Source organism: Cygnus olor, chromosome Z (assembly GCF_009769625.2).
Source record: "Cygnus olor isolate bCygOlo1 chromosome Z, bCygOlo1.pri.v2, whole genome shotgun sequence".
In the NCBI taxonomy this organism is placed as follows: domain Eukaryota; kingdom Metazoa; phylum Chordata; class Aves; order Anseriformes; family Anatidae; genus Cygnus; species Cygnus olor.
In genome coordinates, this window is record NC_049198.1 from 1,561,725 (window position 1) to 1,581,330 (window position 19,606).

General features: G+C 40.5%; 1 protein-coding gene across 10 annotated transcripts in view; it reads right to left on the minus strand.

Annotated features, from left to right (window-relative positions):
- DCC (DCC netrin 1 receptor) overlaps positions 1 to 19,606 on the minus strand; it is a 423,032-nt gene that overhangs the window by 53,811 nt on the left and 349,615 nt on the right. For 8 of the 10 annotated variants that reach the window (XM_040540170.1, XM_040540171.1, XM_040540173.1 and 5 more), the window contains 3 exons: positions 8,725 to 8,820; positions 4,723 to 4,961; positions 494 to 632 (listed from right to left, as the gene is read on the minus strand). In XM_040540170.1, coding sequence (XP_040396104.1) covers positions 494 to 632; positions 4,723 to 4,961; positions 8,725 to 8,820 — 474 coding nt within the window. The remainder of the gene's footprint in view (positions 1 to 493; positions 633 to 4,722; positions 4,962 to 8,724; positions 8,821 to 19,606) is intronic. The other 2 variants (XM_040540174.1, XM_040540169.1) reach the window with 2 other exon arrangements.

Genomic DNA, 19,606 nt, shown 5'->3' on the forward strand with positions numbered 1-19,606 from the left:
GGCTGCTTAGTTATAACACAGCCATTTAGATCTTGAATCAAGAAGGTCCTGTGTTAGACAGAAGCAGTCTTTGAGCCCTTTTTACTAAAAGGACAAGGTGGGAACTCATAAACTTGAGACAAAGACACAAAGAACTTCCTAAATTAAAACGTTAAAGTGGCAAAATTATTATCTAATAATAACAGAGTACTTAACTTGTTCTCACCTGATCTTAGGATTCTTTGAAAAGTGGGAACTATTTTATATCATAAAAGTCATAGATAATCATTATATTGTGGGGCAAAATATTAGACACACGTACTATCATCTGAACTTCTTGCAATGACACCGAGTCACCCAGAGCTCAGTGGAACGACTGCTCTGCTTTGCTACCCAGGAAAAAAAGTGAACAAATGCAGTGAATTTTGTTCATATACGGAACTTGAACAGGGCTTTTGAGAGCATGTGAATGAAAGGAAAAAACTGAAACCCCTTTCAGCAGCTCCTGCCATACCTGCTTCATAGGTGGTGGCGTGGGCAGTCATGCTCCAGGTGCTGGACCGCCGCCCTTTGGTGACCATGACAGAGAACTCGTACATGGTGTTAGGCTTCAGGCCGATGACAGTGTGACTCAGGGCTGTCGTATCTGCTGACTGCAAAGAGATGGAGCAAAGGATGTCTTTAAAGCAAATCTCGTGGCTGGTAGCTAAGCAAAACACAATCACAATGGATTCTTTTCTCCAAGCAAAATAGCTCCGTTGCTACTTCATACATTAATGGGAGTGTTTTTAGGACCGTAAATATGATACTAAACTTTCTGCCTATAATTTAAGCAGTTAAATAAATTATTGTGATGCTTTCTCTTTTCCTTTTCCCAGACAAAGCAATTTGCAATGCATTTTTTTTTCAAATGCAAATTGAAAGCTAACACTGTGTCCTTCATCTATGCCCATATGAGGAAAAAAGAGGAACATTTCCATGACTGAAACATTCATTTCCAGCCTCTTTGATGTGTTCCTTCCAAAAAAAGAAAGAAGAAAAAAAGTTTTTAATATCTACTGATTTGTAGTGGAGGCTCAGAAAGCATTTTTACCACTAGAATGGACCTGACTAAGCTTCCCGGGTACTGTGGGGAACACATATTTATAATATCAAGAGGACCCTTGCATAAAGATTTATTTTTATATTCATAAAACACACTTTTGTTTGGTTAAATATAGTATTTTTATGCATTAGGTTATGTTTGAAAGACATTACTGATCTGCCTCACTGTGATATGTTCTAAACAGCTAAACATTGATGTCGATGTGAATATTAAATTGTTCATTTATATTTGGTCAATTTAGCTTTTTCCCTCAGCACATAGTAAGGACCAATTTGAGCCAAACTGCACTGGTATCAAAGGAGACGAGTGAGGAGAATATTATAGGACATACGGTGGCAACTGAAGAAAATCAATTCCTGCGTTTTTCAAGCTCCAGAGCCTGGTGTGCAGTCCTCGAGCGTCAACAATTTACAGTACAGTGAGTTCCAGGTGCGTGCTTTTACATGTTTATACACCTATGGACCTCAAGTTTACTGATTAAGACAACCTAGGAACGCCTTTGCATCAGAAAACCACCTTGCTGTTCACATCTGAGTAGCAGGTATCTTGCTGGCAGACATCAGCAATGGCATTCTGCTGCTAATCACCAAATCGGATGTTTCAAAAATAAATCGACCTTCACTAAAAATGCTACATCAGGTTTCCAGCACGCTGCAGAATAAAGCAGTAATATTTAAGGGGAAAGTGGGAAAAATTTACTTTGCAGAGACATTAAGGAACGCACTATGTATGCCTGCATGGCACGCTGTTTTTTAGCACATGTGCTCTGACAGATGTTTTGCATGCTACTTAATAGGAAGACTAATTGCAATACCAGATTTTATCATCTTCATACTCAATTAAAATCCCCAGTCCTTGGAAATCAGCAGTTTTGCAACTTCTTCTTAGTAAGGACTTAATCCAGCAGAGAATCACCTTCTATAAGACCTGCTGAAGCGAAGACTGTACTAATAAAATCAAAACCTACTTAGTTATACTCAGCTACTTGTCAAAGATGGCAAAATCTAGCTGCTAGGGTTTACAAAAATTATTCCTCGACTAAAAGCTGGATTTCAATAAAGGGAAGAATAATTTCCTCCCCCAGAGAAGATTTTGGAAGAAACGATTTATGACATAAAATGCTGTTCAGCATCACTGAGGGTAACTAATTCTGATAACCATCACTATGGAAGTGCCCCGACAGCAAACACGACCAGGAAAAAATCACACAGAAAAAAACTGTAGGAATTGAACCCACTGCTGGACAAAATAGTCTTTAGTGGAACACAGCCATGTTGGGTCCTTTCTCAGAAAAGAAAGTTATTTGTCTCCAGCTGAGTGTTTTTCTTTGAATATTTCACTCGGTACTATTAGCATTTCAGTAGTCCTAAGCATCCCTAAAGTTAATATCATATTGAGATGAAGGCAGTATAACTGGAACAAGTACCTTAGTAATACCATGCTATGCCTTTTTGGGATGGTTTGTACAAAGTAAAGTTGGCAGGGCAAAGTTCAATTTATAAACCTCAATGGAAAAGGCTAAAACTTTCTTTATATTAGATTTGATACACAGTTTTGAAGCTATGGAAGTTTTTAATGGGCAAATTTGAAAAGAATTGCATATTCAATACCAACACATAGGCAAATGGGATCTTTTTGTGAGCCTGATCTAAAGCCCTTTGAAAAAAAATGGAAGGTTTCCCCACTGTTTTCAAAGAAGAACATAATAAGCTTTATCTCGTTTCCTTGAAAAATGGGGCTATTTCAAGAAAGAAGACCTTCTGCAAGATTTTTTATTGTTTATGCTTGGGGGCGATTGAACTGGAATAAGGGAGTCAGCCTGGCCCTGAATGTGTCGTCTTCAGGCTGGCCAAACGAGAGAGGAAGGCAGAAGAAGGGGACTTCACTTTTGCTCCTCTCCTCGTCAGCCACCCCCGTGGTTTAGCAGAAGACTTGGACAACTCTGGGCCGGAGGTTTGTTTGGCACCCATCATCTCCCACAGCTGAGTACATGCGTTGTGAAACGAGAGAAATGTTATGAATGACTGTGAAGAGCAAAACATAATGCTGTTTTTTTGGAGGGAGCTTTGATTTCCCCCCATGAGCTGGTTTCCCACTTGCTGTGCTTCCCCGTGCTTTATTCCTCACATTTCTGGGTACAGGAATCTGTCCTTAAATAGGAGTCGGATTGAGGGATGCTGTTCAAATCACTACAATGCATCGTTTTGGCATCCTTAATTATAAAAGAGCTTGTTACAACTGCATGAGCATACAAAATGATGGTTATAAATGGGTCTCATCATTATGCCAGCATCTGGGGTTGTCAGAAGTATGGCAGTAGACATAACACTACGGCATGAACAGATCCTTGCAAAGATGTGCAAAGCTTTACAAAGATTTGCCTTGCAAAGATTTAAAAGCCTTGCAAAGATTTAAAAGCTTTACATTGGCCAGTACCTGCAGTAAAAAAAACGGCTGCCCTGAGTTTTCCCTCAGCCAACAGGAGCGCAAATCGGGAGCAGCACAACTGAAATCAAGGGCTCACGGTGGCACGTGGACCCAGCTGATACCAACAAGCCAAATTCTTATGGGAGATGTAAGGGGGAATGTGAAAAGCCACACTCAGAAAAGAGATTGAAGGTAAGATCTTCTCCATCATCATTCCCATTTTTTCCAAAAATGATCTGAGAAAGATCTCAAGATTAGAGTCCATAAGATGCGTAACCTGAACCTGAAAGATGCAGAGAGCCATCCTTGGGATTTTGGAAGGGCCAGCCTGTATTTAGACAAATAATTCAGGCTCTAATCGGAGGAGCCTCAAAAATGTACAGAGCATCGCCTGTTCTAGAGTCCTAATAAAAACAACTTACGTGAGGTTGCTTTTGTTAGGACATGGAACTGTAAAAAATGGGGTATCCACTTGCAGTATAAAAATGTATTCCTAGCAAACAACTTGCTATGGATCTATATGATCCTCTAGGCAAGAGAGGACAACCGTTATGGTAGGGCATGGGAGGAAGGACACACTTATTATGGGGAAGGTGGATGTTATATGAGGTGCAATATACAAGCTGACAATAGCGTGTGGAAAGGAAAACCAAGCAAACAGAACAACCTAAAGTCTGTGCTTATTGCTTTCCATTCCCTGCGTCTCCGTATCTCTTTGCTAAACCGCACCTGTTTTGGTAGTGTTTTCATTAGGACTGGAAAATAAATTCTCATACAGGAAGTAGCATACCTCTGCTGCTGCCGTATCCGTTCAAACTGAGAAGTTTTCCTGCAAAGTAACCTCCAGTTTTGACGTTTGGGAATATGGTGTATGGGTGGAACTGCCGTACAGGGTGGGAGGTATCGCAATTGGTATTTCTTCCCATTCCCACTACTGTATTGTGGTATCACACCTATGACTAATTTATACCTGGTTGGTAAAGATTAAAGATCATAACTTTCATCAATTAGCATGTAGAATTAATATATGCTATTTTCATCCAACTAAATACGCAGGTTTTTAGCAAGCAGCAGTTACTCAAGTAAATCTCCTTTTGAATGAAAGGGGAATCTTGGTTGAGGAAAGTTTGTAAAAGCCAACTCAAAGTCTCTGCAAATAAAATATGAACGGATGAAACAGTTCGTAAATTCATAACGTGCTAAAACTTCACCTTGTATTTAGCATTTGTAGAATAGCTGGTTCTCCATCGGACTGTGTAGAAGCGAACCTCTGTCGTCTTTTGGTTCTTCGGGACAGAGTTGTCTGCCCAGATGACCCTCACCGCGTCATGGGTCAGTGCAACAGCCTGCACACCTACTGGTGGGAGCATGGGGGTGGAGATATCTGGGACTGACGTAGGGAAATCATCAAGCAAAGGATAAAAATCAACTTCTAATGGATCGATGGGGTCTGGGTCCATACATCACCAAATGAGCATTCCAAAATAAATGGATACGTAAGTTAAACGGAAAAAAAATGAAACGAAACGGAACACGAACAAGCCACCAAGGGGCACACAGCATGATGGGTTAAATGCATGGCATTAATGAGGAGGAGGAACATGAGAAGAACAGAAAGAGAAGCATTAAAGCAAAATGAAAACGCAGCAGCAACATTCCAGTTACATTACTATAACAAAACCAGCGGTAACAGCAATTTTTCACCATTTGTTTAAGTACTTCCACGCACGCTGTGTTTCCTTCACATGAGATTAAGACAATGAGCAGCCTCTTTTCCCAATGATTTACATTTTCTTAAGAAATTGAATCATGTATACGATACATTATTGGAAACACCTCCAAAGTGGAGTGTCATCTACAAACCTGATTTATAGACACGACTTAATCTCATGTGCGTAGGAGTTACCTACGCTTTTCTTTCTTGGCTGCCTCTTTCAGGCTCTTTTGTTGTGTTAGGCTCTTGAAGGGAACGTGGTCTATATTGGTTCAACGTTTGTTAGGCAAAACGGAACATCATAATTTCACTGCTGAAGCGAAGATCTTGGCGTTGTTGGTTTAATACTGCCAGCATAAAAATGTGTGCTTCCAGGTACGGATATGTGGATTATCTTCAAGTAGACTTCTTCTTCCCTGTATCTGCAATTGGCTGGCCTTTGAGGAGCAAGACAGGGAGCATCCTGGGCATAACCTGACAGTACGGTATGGAGTATCAGAGGCAAATTCTGGTTGACTAAATTATAGAGACTGTTGCACATTTCGTTTCATTTCCAAAAGTTCAGACCTCGGTTTGGCTCTGATGATGCTCCTGCTCTTGGCTTCACCTGGCTCTCTTTCAGGAGGAAGGAAGAATTCCCCGCTTGCCTTACCCCATGGACCGATGCTTAAGGCGTTCATCTCAGAAACGAGACGTGAGTATGAGTCTTCTTCGAAAGAGGTGCATTTATCCACCCCAGCTGCTGTGTGCCACTGAGGACAGGCAGCAGCAGCTCAGCACCCTCATTCCTTGCGCTTATGGCATCGCTCTTCGATGCAAACAATGGTCACCACTGTAAAAATGGCAACAGCCCTTCCTTTTGGGGCTCCCAGGGGAGCTACAGACCATTGCTCCTCAGCCTAGACATGTCCATCCTTGTCCAAGTGCCAGGTTTAAGCACCTGTGGACAACTTCAGGTCTATCCTTTTCAACTGTATGATTCATTATTTAACAGCCGTGATTTTTCTAACTATCATTTCAAACTGCAGTGGGTAAAATACAGCACACAAAAAAAGGCTGTATTTTTTTTTCCCTAAAATAATGTGCTAATTAATTAATCAAAGTATAAATGACTCTTAGTATTTCCTCCCTGACAATTGCTACAGTTTGTCTGCTCCGTGTGCATTTCCAGCTCCTGACACGCTTTGATCACTTGTGTTTTATGATTTTGTAATTTATTATTCACAACTTCAGGATGCCACAGCCTTTGGAAGGAAAAACAGAGTAGACAAGGATGTTTAAAATGTATGATAAGCCATTAGTTCAACCTGCTTCTTTTGTAGCTTCTTTCATCAAAAGCTTCTTCATAAGAAGCAGGCACTGAAGGAAATGAAACAATCTGGTGTTGTGTGGTGATCCAAACCCCAAGCCCACGTTCCACGAGGGCAGGAATGGGCAGCTGAACCTTTTTTTTAATTATTTTTTTGCTCAGTCTCAGTGAATTGAGTTTCTCTAAGGTTGAAAGTGAACAGTTTCTTTTTCTGAAATGAAGTTTTCCAAAGGAAGTGCCTGTAAACTTTGTAAGGTGAGCAGTTTTTGTTCCTGTGTTGTGTTTTGTTCATACTAATGATGGAAGTTAATGTAACTGGCGCCAAGTTCCTATTTTAGCAAATACCGCACTTCCTTTCTCCACTCTTTCCAATACTGAAAACTTAAGGGCTGTTGTAGAGGAGATTATGAAAAGAGGCTGGTTTTAGCAAAATAAATGGTCACTCACTCAATCAAAATAATTTGTTTTTTGAAACATGTCATCACTGACCTGAGGAGGAGGGAAATGTCTGTAATCCACGGGTGGCTGAAAATAGGTCCCTAAATACTTCCCCCGGTTTCCACCGAAGTTTCATTCGCTAGTATTTACGCACGGACATCTGTCATTTGGAAATTGCAATCTCTCGACAGAAAATAGTTTCTCGCTCTCTTTGGAGATTTGTGAATATTACACGTTACATAACTCGGGCAGACCCCAAGGTATGTGCACGCATGCTAAGTGGACACGCAAACACACGGGTCTTGGTTCTTGCTTGCACCCAGCTCCCATGCTTTCCCGCTTTGCTGGAAGCAAAACTTTTTGAGATGCTCTTCCACAAGTCGCCCAGGCTCCCAGGGGTTGTATCTGCCCGGCAGGAGGCCCAGGTATGAGATGTGCTCAGTGATGAGAGAAGCACCGAGGTGCTCAAAGACGATCATCGCATCAGATAACCCAAGCCTGCATTACCTTTTTTTCACCTGGATATTGTTGAATTTACAAGAGGTTATACACACGCATGAAATCAAACCCCACAGGCCAGATGGGTCGTTTGTAAATGGAGTCAGAAAAGGAACAAGCAAACTTAAAAATTAAAGTCTCTGTGGACCCCGAGGCAAACTCACTGGAAAGAAGATTTTACAAGACACACGCTCAGCAAGAATGACCTCTGTAGATTCCAGACAAGAAGCAAAACTAGTAATTTTGAACCAGAAGTTCCCTGACACTTATTACACCAAATATCATTTTTTATGGTTACCCTTGATTGTATAATGAATCTCTCTTTTTTTTCCTCCTGACTTTCCAAGATTTCTTATGGGAATACTTCACAAAACTGCATGCTGGAAGCCGTTTTTCCTTGCAGAGCCACCGAGCAGCCATTTGGTTTCTTTCTTCCTCGCGGCACACCCACGCCAGCGTCAGTGACCGGGTTGCTCTCAGTGACACAGCTCCCCTTCCAGGCAGCTCTGAACACCGTGGGTGGGCCACGAGAAAAAAAAGGTCACCAAATGACGGTGTCAATCCAGAGGAAAAACACGTTGTTTTTTTTCTCGATTCTGTTCTTTTAACCCTTTTTTTTTCCTGTGCATAAAACTGACGAGGCAGTCCAGAAGTTGTACAAAACAGTTCTGCTCCTGTAACTTTGCTGTTGTCCCGACATCATAATTGTGAAAAGAGCTGCCTAAGAGCACTCTGCTCAGCTACTGCTGGGAAATTCCTTCTGTGAGCCTTGTCCTGTCCTGTAAATCAGCATCTTCATCTTTTCTAACTCCTTTACCTGCTTCTGCAAATGTGCATGACATGAATGTGTTTTTTTGTTTTTTAACTAATTCATTTTCACTTAAACTACTTTAAGAAGGGAGGAAACAAAAATAATTCCATCTGGGCTTAATTCAGCACAGCAACCCCTATCTCTACATTTCCAAAAGCTTTGGGAGTCATGCTTCTCCCAGGCCAAACCGTACCAAAGAGCAAGCACTTGTGAGCATCCCATTAAATATATAGAGCCAATTTCTGGGAAGGGTAAATAATTCATTCTGTCTGTGTCATTAAAATAAAGAAGAAAACGAAGCTGATTTATTCTAGCAGGGACTTGGAGGTCACAAAGCTCTTTTTCCATTGCCTTGCCCCAAATCGTTTTGCCTATTGCGCCCGTTTGTGAGGCTGCTGTTTGGTGCTGCGGAGCAGATCGAGAGCCAGCATTTCCCGACTCACCTGTCATCGACCTGGTGGTGGCACTTTCGTACAGAGGCACTCCTTCGCCGGCGTTGTTAAAGGCCTTCAAGGAAATCACGTAGTGGGAGCTCGGCTCTGCAGGAGAAAACAGATAAGGCAAAAGAAAACACACGCTGTTAAAGTCAGGGCTGGCAGGAAGAACGGACGAGCGCTTTCCTGAAAAAGAAGAAGAAAGACAACAAAGTTAAGCCAACGTCTGTGCAAGAGAAAGATGGGACCCGCAGTGAGCATGACAGTCAGAAACAGCTCATGAATTGCCATTTTACCACTTCTTATCTTACCGGGAACCCCCCATGCTATGCTGTGGACAGCAGGGATTTAACGCACGGATCAACTTTGGGGCGCGCTTTGAAATGAGCAGGTCAGGTCCACGTTGCTTCTCGCTATGATTTCCTAAGGAAAACAAGACTATCCATTCTCCTGACTTTCTCCATGCAAATTGCTTCATCCCTCTTTTCATTTTTTTTCCTAGAGAAATTAATTCTAGCTGTGCAAAAGACAATTACGGAAGATATCGGCCTGAATATATTGGGCTTTCCAACACCTGTCAAACACGGCACCTGCCTTCACGAAGTCCTTTACTGGAAAATAAGAAATGTTTGTTATGTGAGGAGGCATTTATTAATGTGACACTGCAAAAGCCCTGCTGCAGAATTACATATTTCATCTGCATTAACACCAAATGAGCTCAGCGTGATTAATATTATTACAGCGCACCTGAAATGAGTAAATAATCTTTAAGTGCTTATTGCATATTGTTACTAATGTCTTTCCCACCCACGTATTTTGTACTTAATTTAATGGCCAGCAGAAACAGTGACATACTTACTTAATATTCAGACGGTTTCTTTGCTTCTATCGCGAAAGAACTAAACTTTAAAAATTGCCAAACAAATGACGGGTGCATTAATAAATCCTTGCGCTAAGTATTGTATGGTTATTAATTCAGTTCGTATTCCCTGCAATGTCATTAGTCACGAGGAAATTATTTTGCATTCACAGAGATGGAGTATATATTTTCATACGATTTCCACTACATATTAGCATACAACTTTTAATTTCTAAATTAAGTGGTGCAACTCTCTAGGTTCCACACGAAGATTTATTTATTGAGACATGTAGTGATTATTTAGCTAAGCGTTTAATAACATCACATTCAGTTGTTTCTGCGTAAGAAAAAACATTTCATATGCTCAGTCTAGACAGATATGGTCACTACCAGTCTTCCTTCTGTCCCTGACCCAACTGCTGTGCCTATTTAGGAGTTTTGAAAGCCATCGGGCAGAGTTACACAAGTGGTTAGTACGGACCATTCCCTATTGTATACTTTGGTAAATGTGGGGAAGGATGCCAAAAGATGAAGCTTTAGGACTTGGAGATGTACCAAGTATTTGCTGACAGTTACTATAGCAAGACAAATTTTGCACCATAGTTTTTTTTCTAACTACTTGGTTACCTTTGAAAATAAACGTGCCTCACCACGGTCCTATCCATTTTCTATTTTCATACCAATGGAAGGAAGCTATGAGCTCTCTGAACGTATAGAAGAGCACATATGACAACAGACAATGGAATTAATCTTATTTTTTTTGCAGCCTTCTCCAAGTTAGGCACGTTAGGGCTGTCCCTATAGGGATGGAAGAGGCAGGCATCTCTGAAGGACACTGCTAAGACAGGAATTTAAGTAAGATCAGATGAATCAGCCTCTACGGGTTGGTATACATCTCCACTGATTATGTTGAGAGCACAGACATCTGGACTTCATTTGGCTTAAATTTTAAATAATGAAACATTAGTCAGAAAAGCGTGTCACCTTGAACATCGATAGTTTAAATGTGAAAAATTACTCGTGAAACCTGATTCTAGAAATTATTGTCAAAACCCCCAAAACATGTAACTGTCACATTTAATCAAAATACGTTGTGAATTCCCGATAATGAAGAAGCAAAAGGAGTGACTAATAGCTAATTTGATGATGAAAAATGTACTCACGCAAATTGACAAACTGGGTGGAAAAATGTGATAAATTTGTGGAAAATTTTAAAATAAAGACCATATAGCACATCCTTCATTACAATTGCCTATACAGCACAATATATAGTCCATCAAATGTTATCAGTTGAACAGAGTGACATTTGATATATGTTTATAACTAGGTTGGCTAAGGTTACATCTGCAAAAATGAGCTCAGATTGGGATGAGGATGCAATCTGCAGCTTTCTGTTAAAAACATGAAAAATTCAGGTGGCTAATTTGAGCTGCTGCTAACTGGAGCAATAAATAATTGCATGAGTCTCTTCTTAGGTAAGAGGAAAAAAAGGCAATTTGCTGTGGCACAGGGTTTGAACACAGTATCAGAGTTTGTTGTTTAATCCGATACAACAAAAAAAGCGAAAAAGCATTAGTATTATCACATAGAAAGTTGCTTTTTGAACGGCATTATATATTTGTAATACTTACGGGGTCATTCTGACGCTCTCCGGAAAAGTGCCCCTGACTGGAATGGGAGTTCAAACGAGGAAAGGATTTTAGTATAAACCTACTAATAAGAGCAGCAGCTAATGGAACAGAAAGGCTGCTGGCACTCCTGGCAGCTACAGCGCTGAAGAAACAATGACAGAGAAGGGCTCTAGAGATGATGATTGCAAGAATTCCAGAGTAAATTCTGATTTTTTTTTCCAACTGATTCCTATTCATTGCAGTGAGGAATGCAACCAAGTAACAATGCTGCTACCATTTGTATTAGCTGTTCTGGAGCAGGAGAAGGAGAGAATTATATGCTTTTTTTTTTTTTTTTCTAGCACATGAACTCTCTTCTTGCCTTTGAAGGAACAGAGCGAAGAATTCAGCTCTAATCAGAGCACCAGGAAAGAATCCATCATGTCAATGTTGGTGTGGAACATGCTCTGGAAATAAAGCTGTGTTGTGCAGTTCAACTTTAAAAAAAAAAGGTAAAAGAAGTCTAAACTAAGCATGAACAAAATCAATTTCTTCTGATGGATGTTGCTACTGAAAAGAAAATAATCAACGAATAGCAACTTGCTGAAGATACCACAGTTATTTTTTTCTTAAAGAACAGAAAATTGCGACATCTCTACATTCATTACACGGGGTCTTTTGACAAATGTTTTCACGTGGAATTTAATTCTCTCTTTAAACTATAACTATAAAGTAAACGTTTGATAACCAGACGTGAACTCTTTGCCAAGAAAACCCCTAGCCTCGAACTACGGTGTTGCGCAGAGGGCAGTGCACTTGGCTGCTTTTCCAGATCGGCTCCTTTACCTCTCAAATAAAAATTCATTCTCAGTTCTGCTCATTCCCCATTATAACAATTACCTGACACAAGGGACCGGCAGAGTGCTCTGCAGATTAGTACCCTGGGAGAGCTGAAGCTCAAGCAGAGTCTCCTGATCGTCGTGAAAACGTTGCTCATCCCATCACACCACTTAGAACTGCTGTCTTGCACTTAACAACAGCTGAAGTTCTTCTAATTTAATGGAGCCAATAAAAGAACAATAAAGGTTAGTTAGATGTTCAATAATCTCCCAACACCTTTGTCAGCGCCTTTCCTGATCCTTACAGAAAGGGAAGCACGAAGGGAAGTAGCAGTTCGTTTAGATCTGGTCCCTTTTACTCCGCTTGAGCATCAGGATGAACTCATGAATACAGTGGAATAACATGCTTATGGTGCCAGAGCTTGCTTAGGAAGAAAACTGCCACCTTCTGCTTTTTTATTTTATTTTTTAATTTCCATTACTAAGCTGGTTTTAACTGTAGGCTACAGGAAGCTACCCTTGGGATGGCTGAGACAGTAGGAAGGGATCCATCACGAGAAACAGCGGTAGTCTCCCCATAGACAAAGTGGAAACAAAGATATCTTGTCAAAACAGATGGGGTCTGACAATACCCTGCAGTAAAGGGACAAGGCGGGAGCTGTACCAAGAGGAATTCCTATAAGTTATTGGGAAAAAAAAAAATAAAAAAAAAATATATATATATATATAAGGGTTGTCGAAAAGTGAGGCAGTGGTCCAAAGAGGTGGTCTAGACGAGGTTGAAAGCAGAGTAACTCCTGCAGGAATTGCTCTTCTAAAAGAGAAAAGGTCTTCAAGAGAATTATGCCCATGCCCTGCATGTCATGTCATTGCCACCCGTGCTGAGCAACCCTCTAAGGGGCAGTCATTCCAAATTATCTCAAGAAGCAACCGAAGATCAGCCTAATTTACTCCTGTCTGGGTTTGCAAAAACATTGCACTTGGTAATCAATAGTACCAGTATCAGTTCCAAGACCTGGTAACACTAGCTTATTGCCAGGAAAAGGTAATCTGTCGATAGGACAAATGTCAAATTGAAGTATAAACTCTGCACACCGAGGCTACTGGATTCCAAGAAACCAAGAGGGAAAAGTGCTGCCAACATCACCATCAAAGGTAGTGCTGTTTTTCTCTAACCTCAACCCAAAAGATACTTGGCCTCCTCTGTGCGGAAATTACCCTCAAGCAATGCACTGTACACCATCTCCCAAAAAAAGAGAGGTGCCTTGACTGTCATTTTACAAATATCCATGGGTTTCTAACACACCCAATGGCCAGTAGATTAAATCCCATTAAAAGAAACAGTCAGGAAGATGTATTCCACTCCTTGGACAACATACAGTTCCCCTTGAAAGCAACGCTTGGAAGCAGATTTTAGCACAAGCTAGGGAAATTACATCCATCTTTTAAAAAAATAAATCTTTAAATCATATTAGCAGTCTTTAATGGTATTAGTAAATTTAAATATTCCACTAGAATAGACTCTCGTGGTGACTTTCTCCAAATGACTTTCTTCTATGTTGTCAGCTAGAGCAAAACACTTTTGTTTTATTCCTTCTAGGCACTCTACGACATCAACAGCCACATTTCAGTGGTGGATGAGGAGACACCCCTCCGATATTACTTTGTGGACTGTGTCAGGTCATTTGGAAAGGAGTTACTATCAGAAAGGCTAAAACGGAAAATAAAGAGCTTGTGTATCGCTTCCGATAAAACAAGAGCCCTACCAGTGAATTATCCCTTTTACAGCACAACAGAATTGGCCTGGATTTTTGTCTTCTGGTAAACTGAGCAATCCATAAAAATAGTGAAGAACTTTGTTCATTTAAGGCAAACTTACCAAATTCACTGTTAAATTCAAGTATGCATTTTCCATGGTGATAGAGAATGGGCCTTATAACTTCTTTGTGAATAGAAAGCACGAACTATAAGTTTTTTAATTTGGCACTTTGTTTTTTTTTTTTTTTTTTTTTTTTTTTTTCCATGCAGAAAGGTTTCATCCAATGTTAAAATAATGTCAGCTAAATAACATGGGTTTTAAGCATCAGGAGTGCTGTTGTCTCCTGAAAATCAATCGCTTCTGTTTAGGATCTGAGTGGCAATGCAGATTGCTGGTTGAGGCATCAAAATTGGAAACATTTGCACTAGCAAAATGACTGCCTGAGAGTTAAAGGCCTCCTTAGGAAATTAAAAAATAATGTCAAAAACAAAACAAAAGACCCATTTGTTCTGAAAGTGAATATAGAGGATATAATATAGAATAATATATATATAGTATATAATATAGAATATGGAGAACAGTGGAAACTTGGATTTGTATTTGCAGTATGTCACCAACTTCTTGAGAGAACTATGGACCACTCACCATTTTTTGTACCTTCAGACCCCACGGTATTAACTTTTATTTTCCATTTCCTCTAGTCTTTTGCCTATGAGCTATATGAAGCAGAGGCTCGCAGTATGTTTCTACATTAACTAGACAATTAAACCCTGATCTCATCTTGAACTTGTGGGCACTTCCGTAGCACAAATAATAAAGACCTGTTAATACTTAGACGTGGTTAAAATATCAATTCAAGTCAATCTGGAATTGTCCCCGAAGAGCACAGTTCTGCCCATCTGCTTCACAGAGATGAGGGATGAGGGACAGAGGGGGTCCTACACATCTCCACTTCAAACAATTCTCAGCAAATCAGTCCTCACAGCCAACATATACCTACCCCGACGGCCAGGTATGGCTGTGGGAGCTCACCACGCCACCGTGCCACGAGGACCTGGGGAGCACCAACCTCCAGAGCATCACACCAGGCTGCTGCAGCACAGGGCGCCCTGCTATTTTGGGGGAGCCTGGGCATTTACAGATGCTCGGGCTCATTCGGGAAACATTTAACTTTGAAAACACTAGGGACAGTGTTTAACGGAGCAAAGAGAATTTATAATGAGAATCTGTTAAGTGCTTTTATTTGAATGCAGTTCAGGAGACGCGCCACAAATCCGTATTTACAGTTGTTTTTAAGAAGTCACCTAGTCATACATTATGCCCGCTTCCTGATTTCGCTTGCGAGCTCTGTCCTGTGTGCATTATAACCAAGTGCGCAGGGCTTTTTCAAACCAAAGGCTGTAATTTGAGCATGCTTAGAAATAGGTCTTGTCTCCTGTGGAGATGTGAACCTTTACAACCCCCACGGTGCGTTGCAAGCTCAGTGCATTCAGTGTCAGTGCTGATGCTAAACAACAAAAAAATCCCTATGCGTATCCCAGACATTTGTTATTGACGTTACAAATGCAGTCAAACTCGGGGAAAGTGAAGTAGTGTAGCAGAAAATGAAGTGTAAGACATATGGAGAAATGAATAAAAAATGAATGGCTGTGACTTCAGATGCCTTCTGACACCAGAGGAAATGCCATTAATGCACCAGTCGGGTTAACCAGAGGGTGGGCAAGATTTCTTCAGGCACCCGTACACAAAAAAATAACAATGAAAGTTGCACTGGGAGGAGAGGTTTGTTTCCCTTGCAAAAAAGAAGTCTTTAGTCCAAGCAAATGTGGATCTATGAATCTGGGTCACTTGGCAGTTTTCTTCTCCTTGGTATCTCCTGATGATACCAGTAACGCTCGAGAAGACGAGGTGCAGTGTTGTATCTGTCCTTGTGCATGAAAACTGAGATTGTAATGAAGATTTTGGTTTTTTATTTTCTTTTCCATTGATAAATGAATATAAACAAGAAATATTCTTGGCTATTTGTATCATTTCTATCCCAATTTGTTGGGATGAGTTGTTCTTAGGCGTTGTGTTCTTTACCAACCATAAGTAGAAATATACAGCTTACTAGAAGTAAGTAGAAGTAAGTAGAAATATACAGCATTATTATATATAGAATATTCCACTCCATCTACTGTTAATGGATCCTAAACATTTTGTCAGGAAAGCCAGTTTAGCTATTTATTACAACTGGAGAATGATGGCATAAATAAACCAAAATACCTTGAGGAAAGTCAGCCAGAGCGAAGCAGAAGAGTGGATTCCTACATGGAGTTATATGGCTGCAATCCACTTGTGCCCAGAGGATTAACTTGAGGATGCTCTTAAAATCTATACAATTTCTGATTTGGGGGAGTTATGCCAGATCTGTGTGTAATGTAAATAGAGCACGGATCTCAAAGCGACCCTTTTGCTTGCCATTAATTTCTCTGTACTCCGCAAGCAAAACAAAGTCAGGGAGGAACGAGAGAAAATTGATGCATGAAGTATTTGGGTAAATGGCAGGATTCCTTAAATGACAGTCAGTTTTGAAAGGCAAGAAAGAAAATGAACAGTCCCTGGAGTCTCAAAGTGCCTTTCCTTGTTAGTGTTGTGTTTTAATGCGAGCTATGAGAGAAACAGTGAGATGCACAAAATTTAACAGATTTTTGTTTGATTTTCACCACTCCATTTTGTATTAAAAAATGAGAAGGGAAGAAAACAACCCCAAACTACATTAAAAAGCTTTTTAGTTCCCTTTCATGTCTTTGTTATAATCCGCAACTGTCATCTGCAAAGATTAAAGAAAATGAAGAACCTTCTTTCTTTCCCTTTCCAATAAACGCAAATGCTTTTTTGTTGTCTTGTCTATGCACGACGGTCAAATTTAATCTGATCTGCACTTAAAACGAAGGTGGATTTGATGGAATCCTTAGTATCCCTACCGATATGTTTGTTAAAATAGAAATTTAGAAATAAGAGCTTTATTTTCATTTCTTGTAATTTGTAATTGTTGGGTGGTGGGGTTTGTTTTTTTGTAGTTTAGATGAATGTGGCAGACTGAAGGGATTGTGACAGTCTTACTCTCAGCACCCAATGTGACCTAGGCAGGGGCAGCTTGGAGGACAAGGGCACATCAGCGTGTCCCACCCTTGTCCCTTTGTGCTGCCACCACCACGGGACGTGGGGAGATGGGGACATCCCATCATCGGGGAGCTGCTGAGAGCCAGTGTGCCGGCACAGGCTGGGAAACGACGCCTATGAGAGATAGGAAAGTGCACTATAAAACGACTTCTCTGCGTGAGTTTTTAATAAGTTCGTATTATTTATACCGTAGCTCCAATTCTCCAAACTACTAATTAAGCAGAAATTGCTCCCATCCATTAAATTTGCTCTTCGGAGCTTAAAAATTTCAGATGTGCGTAGCTCCGGGCTTTATGGGAGGAGAGGGAGGAACTTTTAAAAGTCTTTGCTAGACGTGCTGTACATTCTGCACTTTGCTTTCATTGCTGGGCCAGGAGGATCAAAGGTTCAAGTTAAAAAGAGCCCTGAAAATAATACTTCAAGATGTGCGCGCTCCAGCTTCCCAATCAAACTCTTTCAAGAGGGTGCATATGAATTCCTGCATGCTCGGGGAGATCAATGGAGCTTTTTCTTAGGTCACAGAAAGGCAGCTGTGCTTAAAAACTCTTTATAAAATGATTCTCATGTACAGAAAGGGGGAGGACGGGATGTGCTCTAAGGTAGAAAGTCCACGTTTCTGGAAAACTTGTGAATTTGGTACTCCTTTCTCATCATATTTGAAGTTATTGGAATAGCTGTAAAAGTCATTTTATACACTTGTTCTTGGAAAGGCTTAGGGCATTTTACAGATGGACTAATGTTATGGACGCCATATGGATACCCTACTGTTAGTAGTAGGATGCTACTAACTAGAAGATAACTCTACTGTTTCCATCCAAAGGTTTTTCAAAGCATTTTTGCTCTTGGGACATCACGACGATGGCAGCACCAGTGCGAGGATGCCAAGGAGAGCCTACTTGTATCCATTATCGCTGTCATTTATTAAAATATTCCACAGTGAGTTATCAAAATATCCTAGGATGATATAATAATGTTGTTAGCCTATCAGAATATGCTATTCTAAAGTTACTGTGCTTTATTTTTTCAATATATTAATTAAAAACACAGCTTTACGACCTACTAAAAGGTTTATGTAAATTATTACAGCTGGTGTTTTGTTTCAGATACTCTGGGTTTTATGTTTGCAGAATCGGTAAAAATGGAAATCTCCTTGGCATGCTTCTTCCCTTTTCATTTAAGCATTTATTTCATGAGCAAGCTTTAATACAAAGCTCCATGGAGATGAGCCCTGCCAGTTCATTGCTACGTGTACCATCTTCTGAGTTGGATCAGCACAGAAATCGTTACTTCTTACGTGTAAAAGATCAGAATTGGCACCCGTGAATTCTCCAATATTGTTAAAGCAACCATTAATCAGCCAATAACCTTTCCATTTATAATCACAAGCAACAAATAAAAAAAAAGCAATAAATAAATGAATGAAGCGGTTCTCTAGAAATGCATCTCCTCGTTAGAATTATTCATTTGAAAGTCAGTCGGGCACTGTTTTTTCTGTCACAGAAAAGGTTGAACGAGAGCAGGGGATGCTTGCTCCTGAAATTTATGAGACCGACATCAGATCTCTTTCATATGCTGCAGAAAGAAAACACAACAAATCCTTCACCGACAAAGCTGAAGTCTCTGTATATTCTTGGATTCTTCTGTGCCCACAGAGAGTATGTCTCCCAAGCAATATGACCACTCAGTCATGAGAAAATCACCCTATTTAATTCATTCCAGAGAGAAAGTGTAACCTCTATATACTTGTATTCAAGATGATCATCAGACAGAATAAAGTTCTCAATCGCTATTATGAAAGGCTGAGTACTTGTCTTCATGTTTTTCAAGTGATTTATTCAGCAGCTCAAGTGTGCTACTCAGACAACTGCTCTAACAGCCCGGGTACAGGCTGAGCCGGTTCTTAGAAAAGTTTTGCCTGGTGGAAGTAATCAATTAAGTACCCCAAATATGATGCAAAGCAGCCATATGAAGTGTGCGTATCAGTATGATTATCAAGAGGGAAGGAATTAAGAAGCAGGCCACCCCGTAAGCGAGTAGGTCTCCATCCTCCCCTAACGAGGGATCTACTTAAGAAGGTCTCCCCTTGCATCCAAGCCCTGTACTTTCGAGCAGAGTTTTCAAATTAATATTAAAATTTAGGATTACGGAGGTGCAGTGAAGTATCTAATAGGATTTCTAAAGAAACTGCTATCTGTCTTCCATCCAAAAGCTGTAAGTACTAGGTGTAACTAGTACTAGGCGTTCTTAGTCAATCATTAGCAGCAGATTGAAGGTGCAAATATATTTGGCATTTCCTAATTAGCTCTAGGATGGCGTATTCTGATGCATAACCACGCACACCATGGCCAAGTTACAGTTATGGGCATCTGCAGCTGTCAACAGGGAGAAGAAAGAATGAGAAGATGGAGCTCTTGGATGGACTGAACTATCCCTGGTATCGTCTTTTCGTGCTTGATGGACTAGAGAAGCAATGTGGACTGATGTAGCTCACCTGAAGCGGAATAAAATAAATACTCAGCTTGGAGTGCAGGCCAGAGAGTTTGTCATTAGTCCTCTTTGATCACAAAGGTTTCAGGAGTGAACGTGGACATCCCGTGGCCACAAGGAAAGCTACCAGCTGACCGCAGAGAAGATGATCGGTCCTTGGCTTAAAGCATGG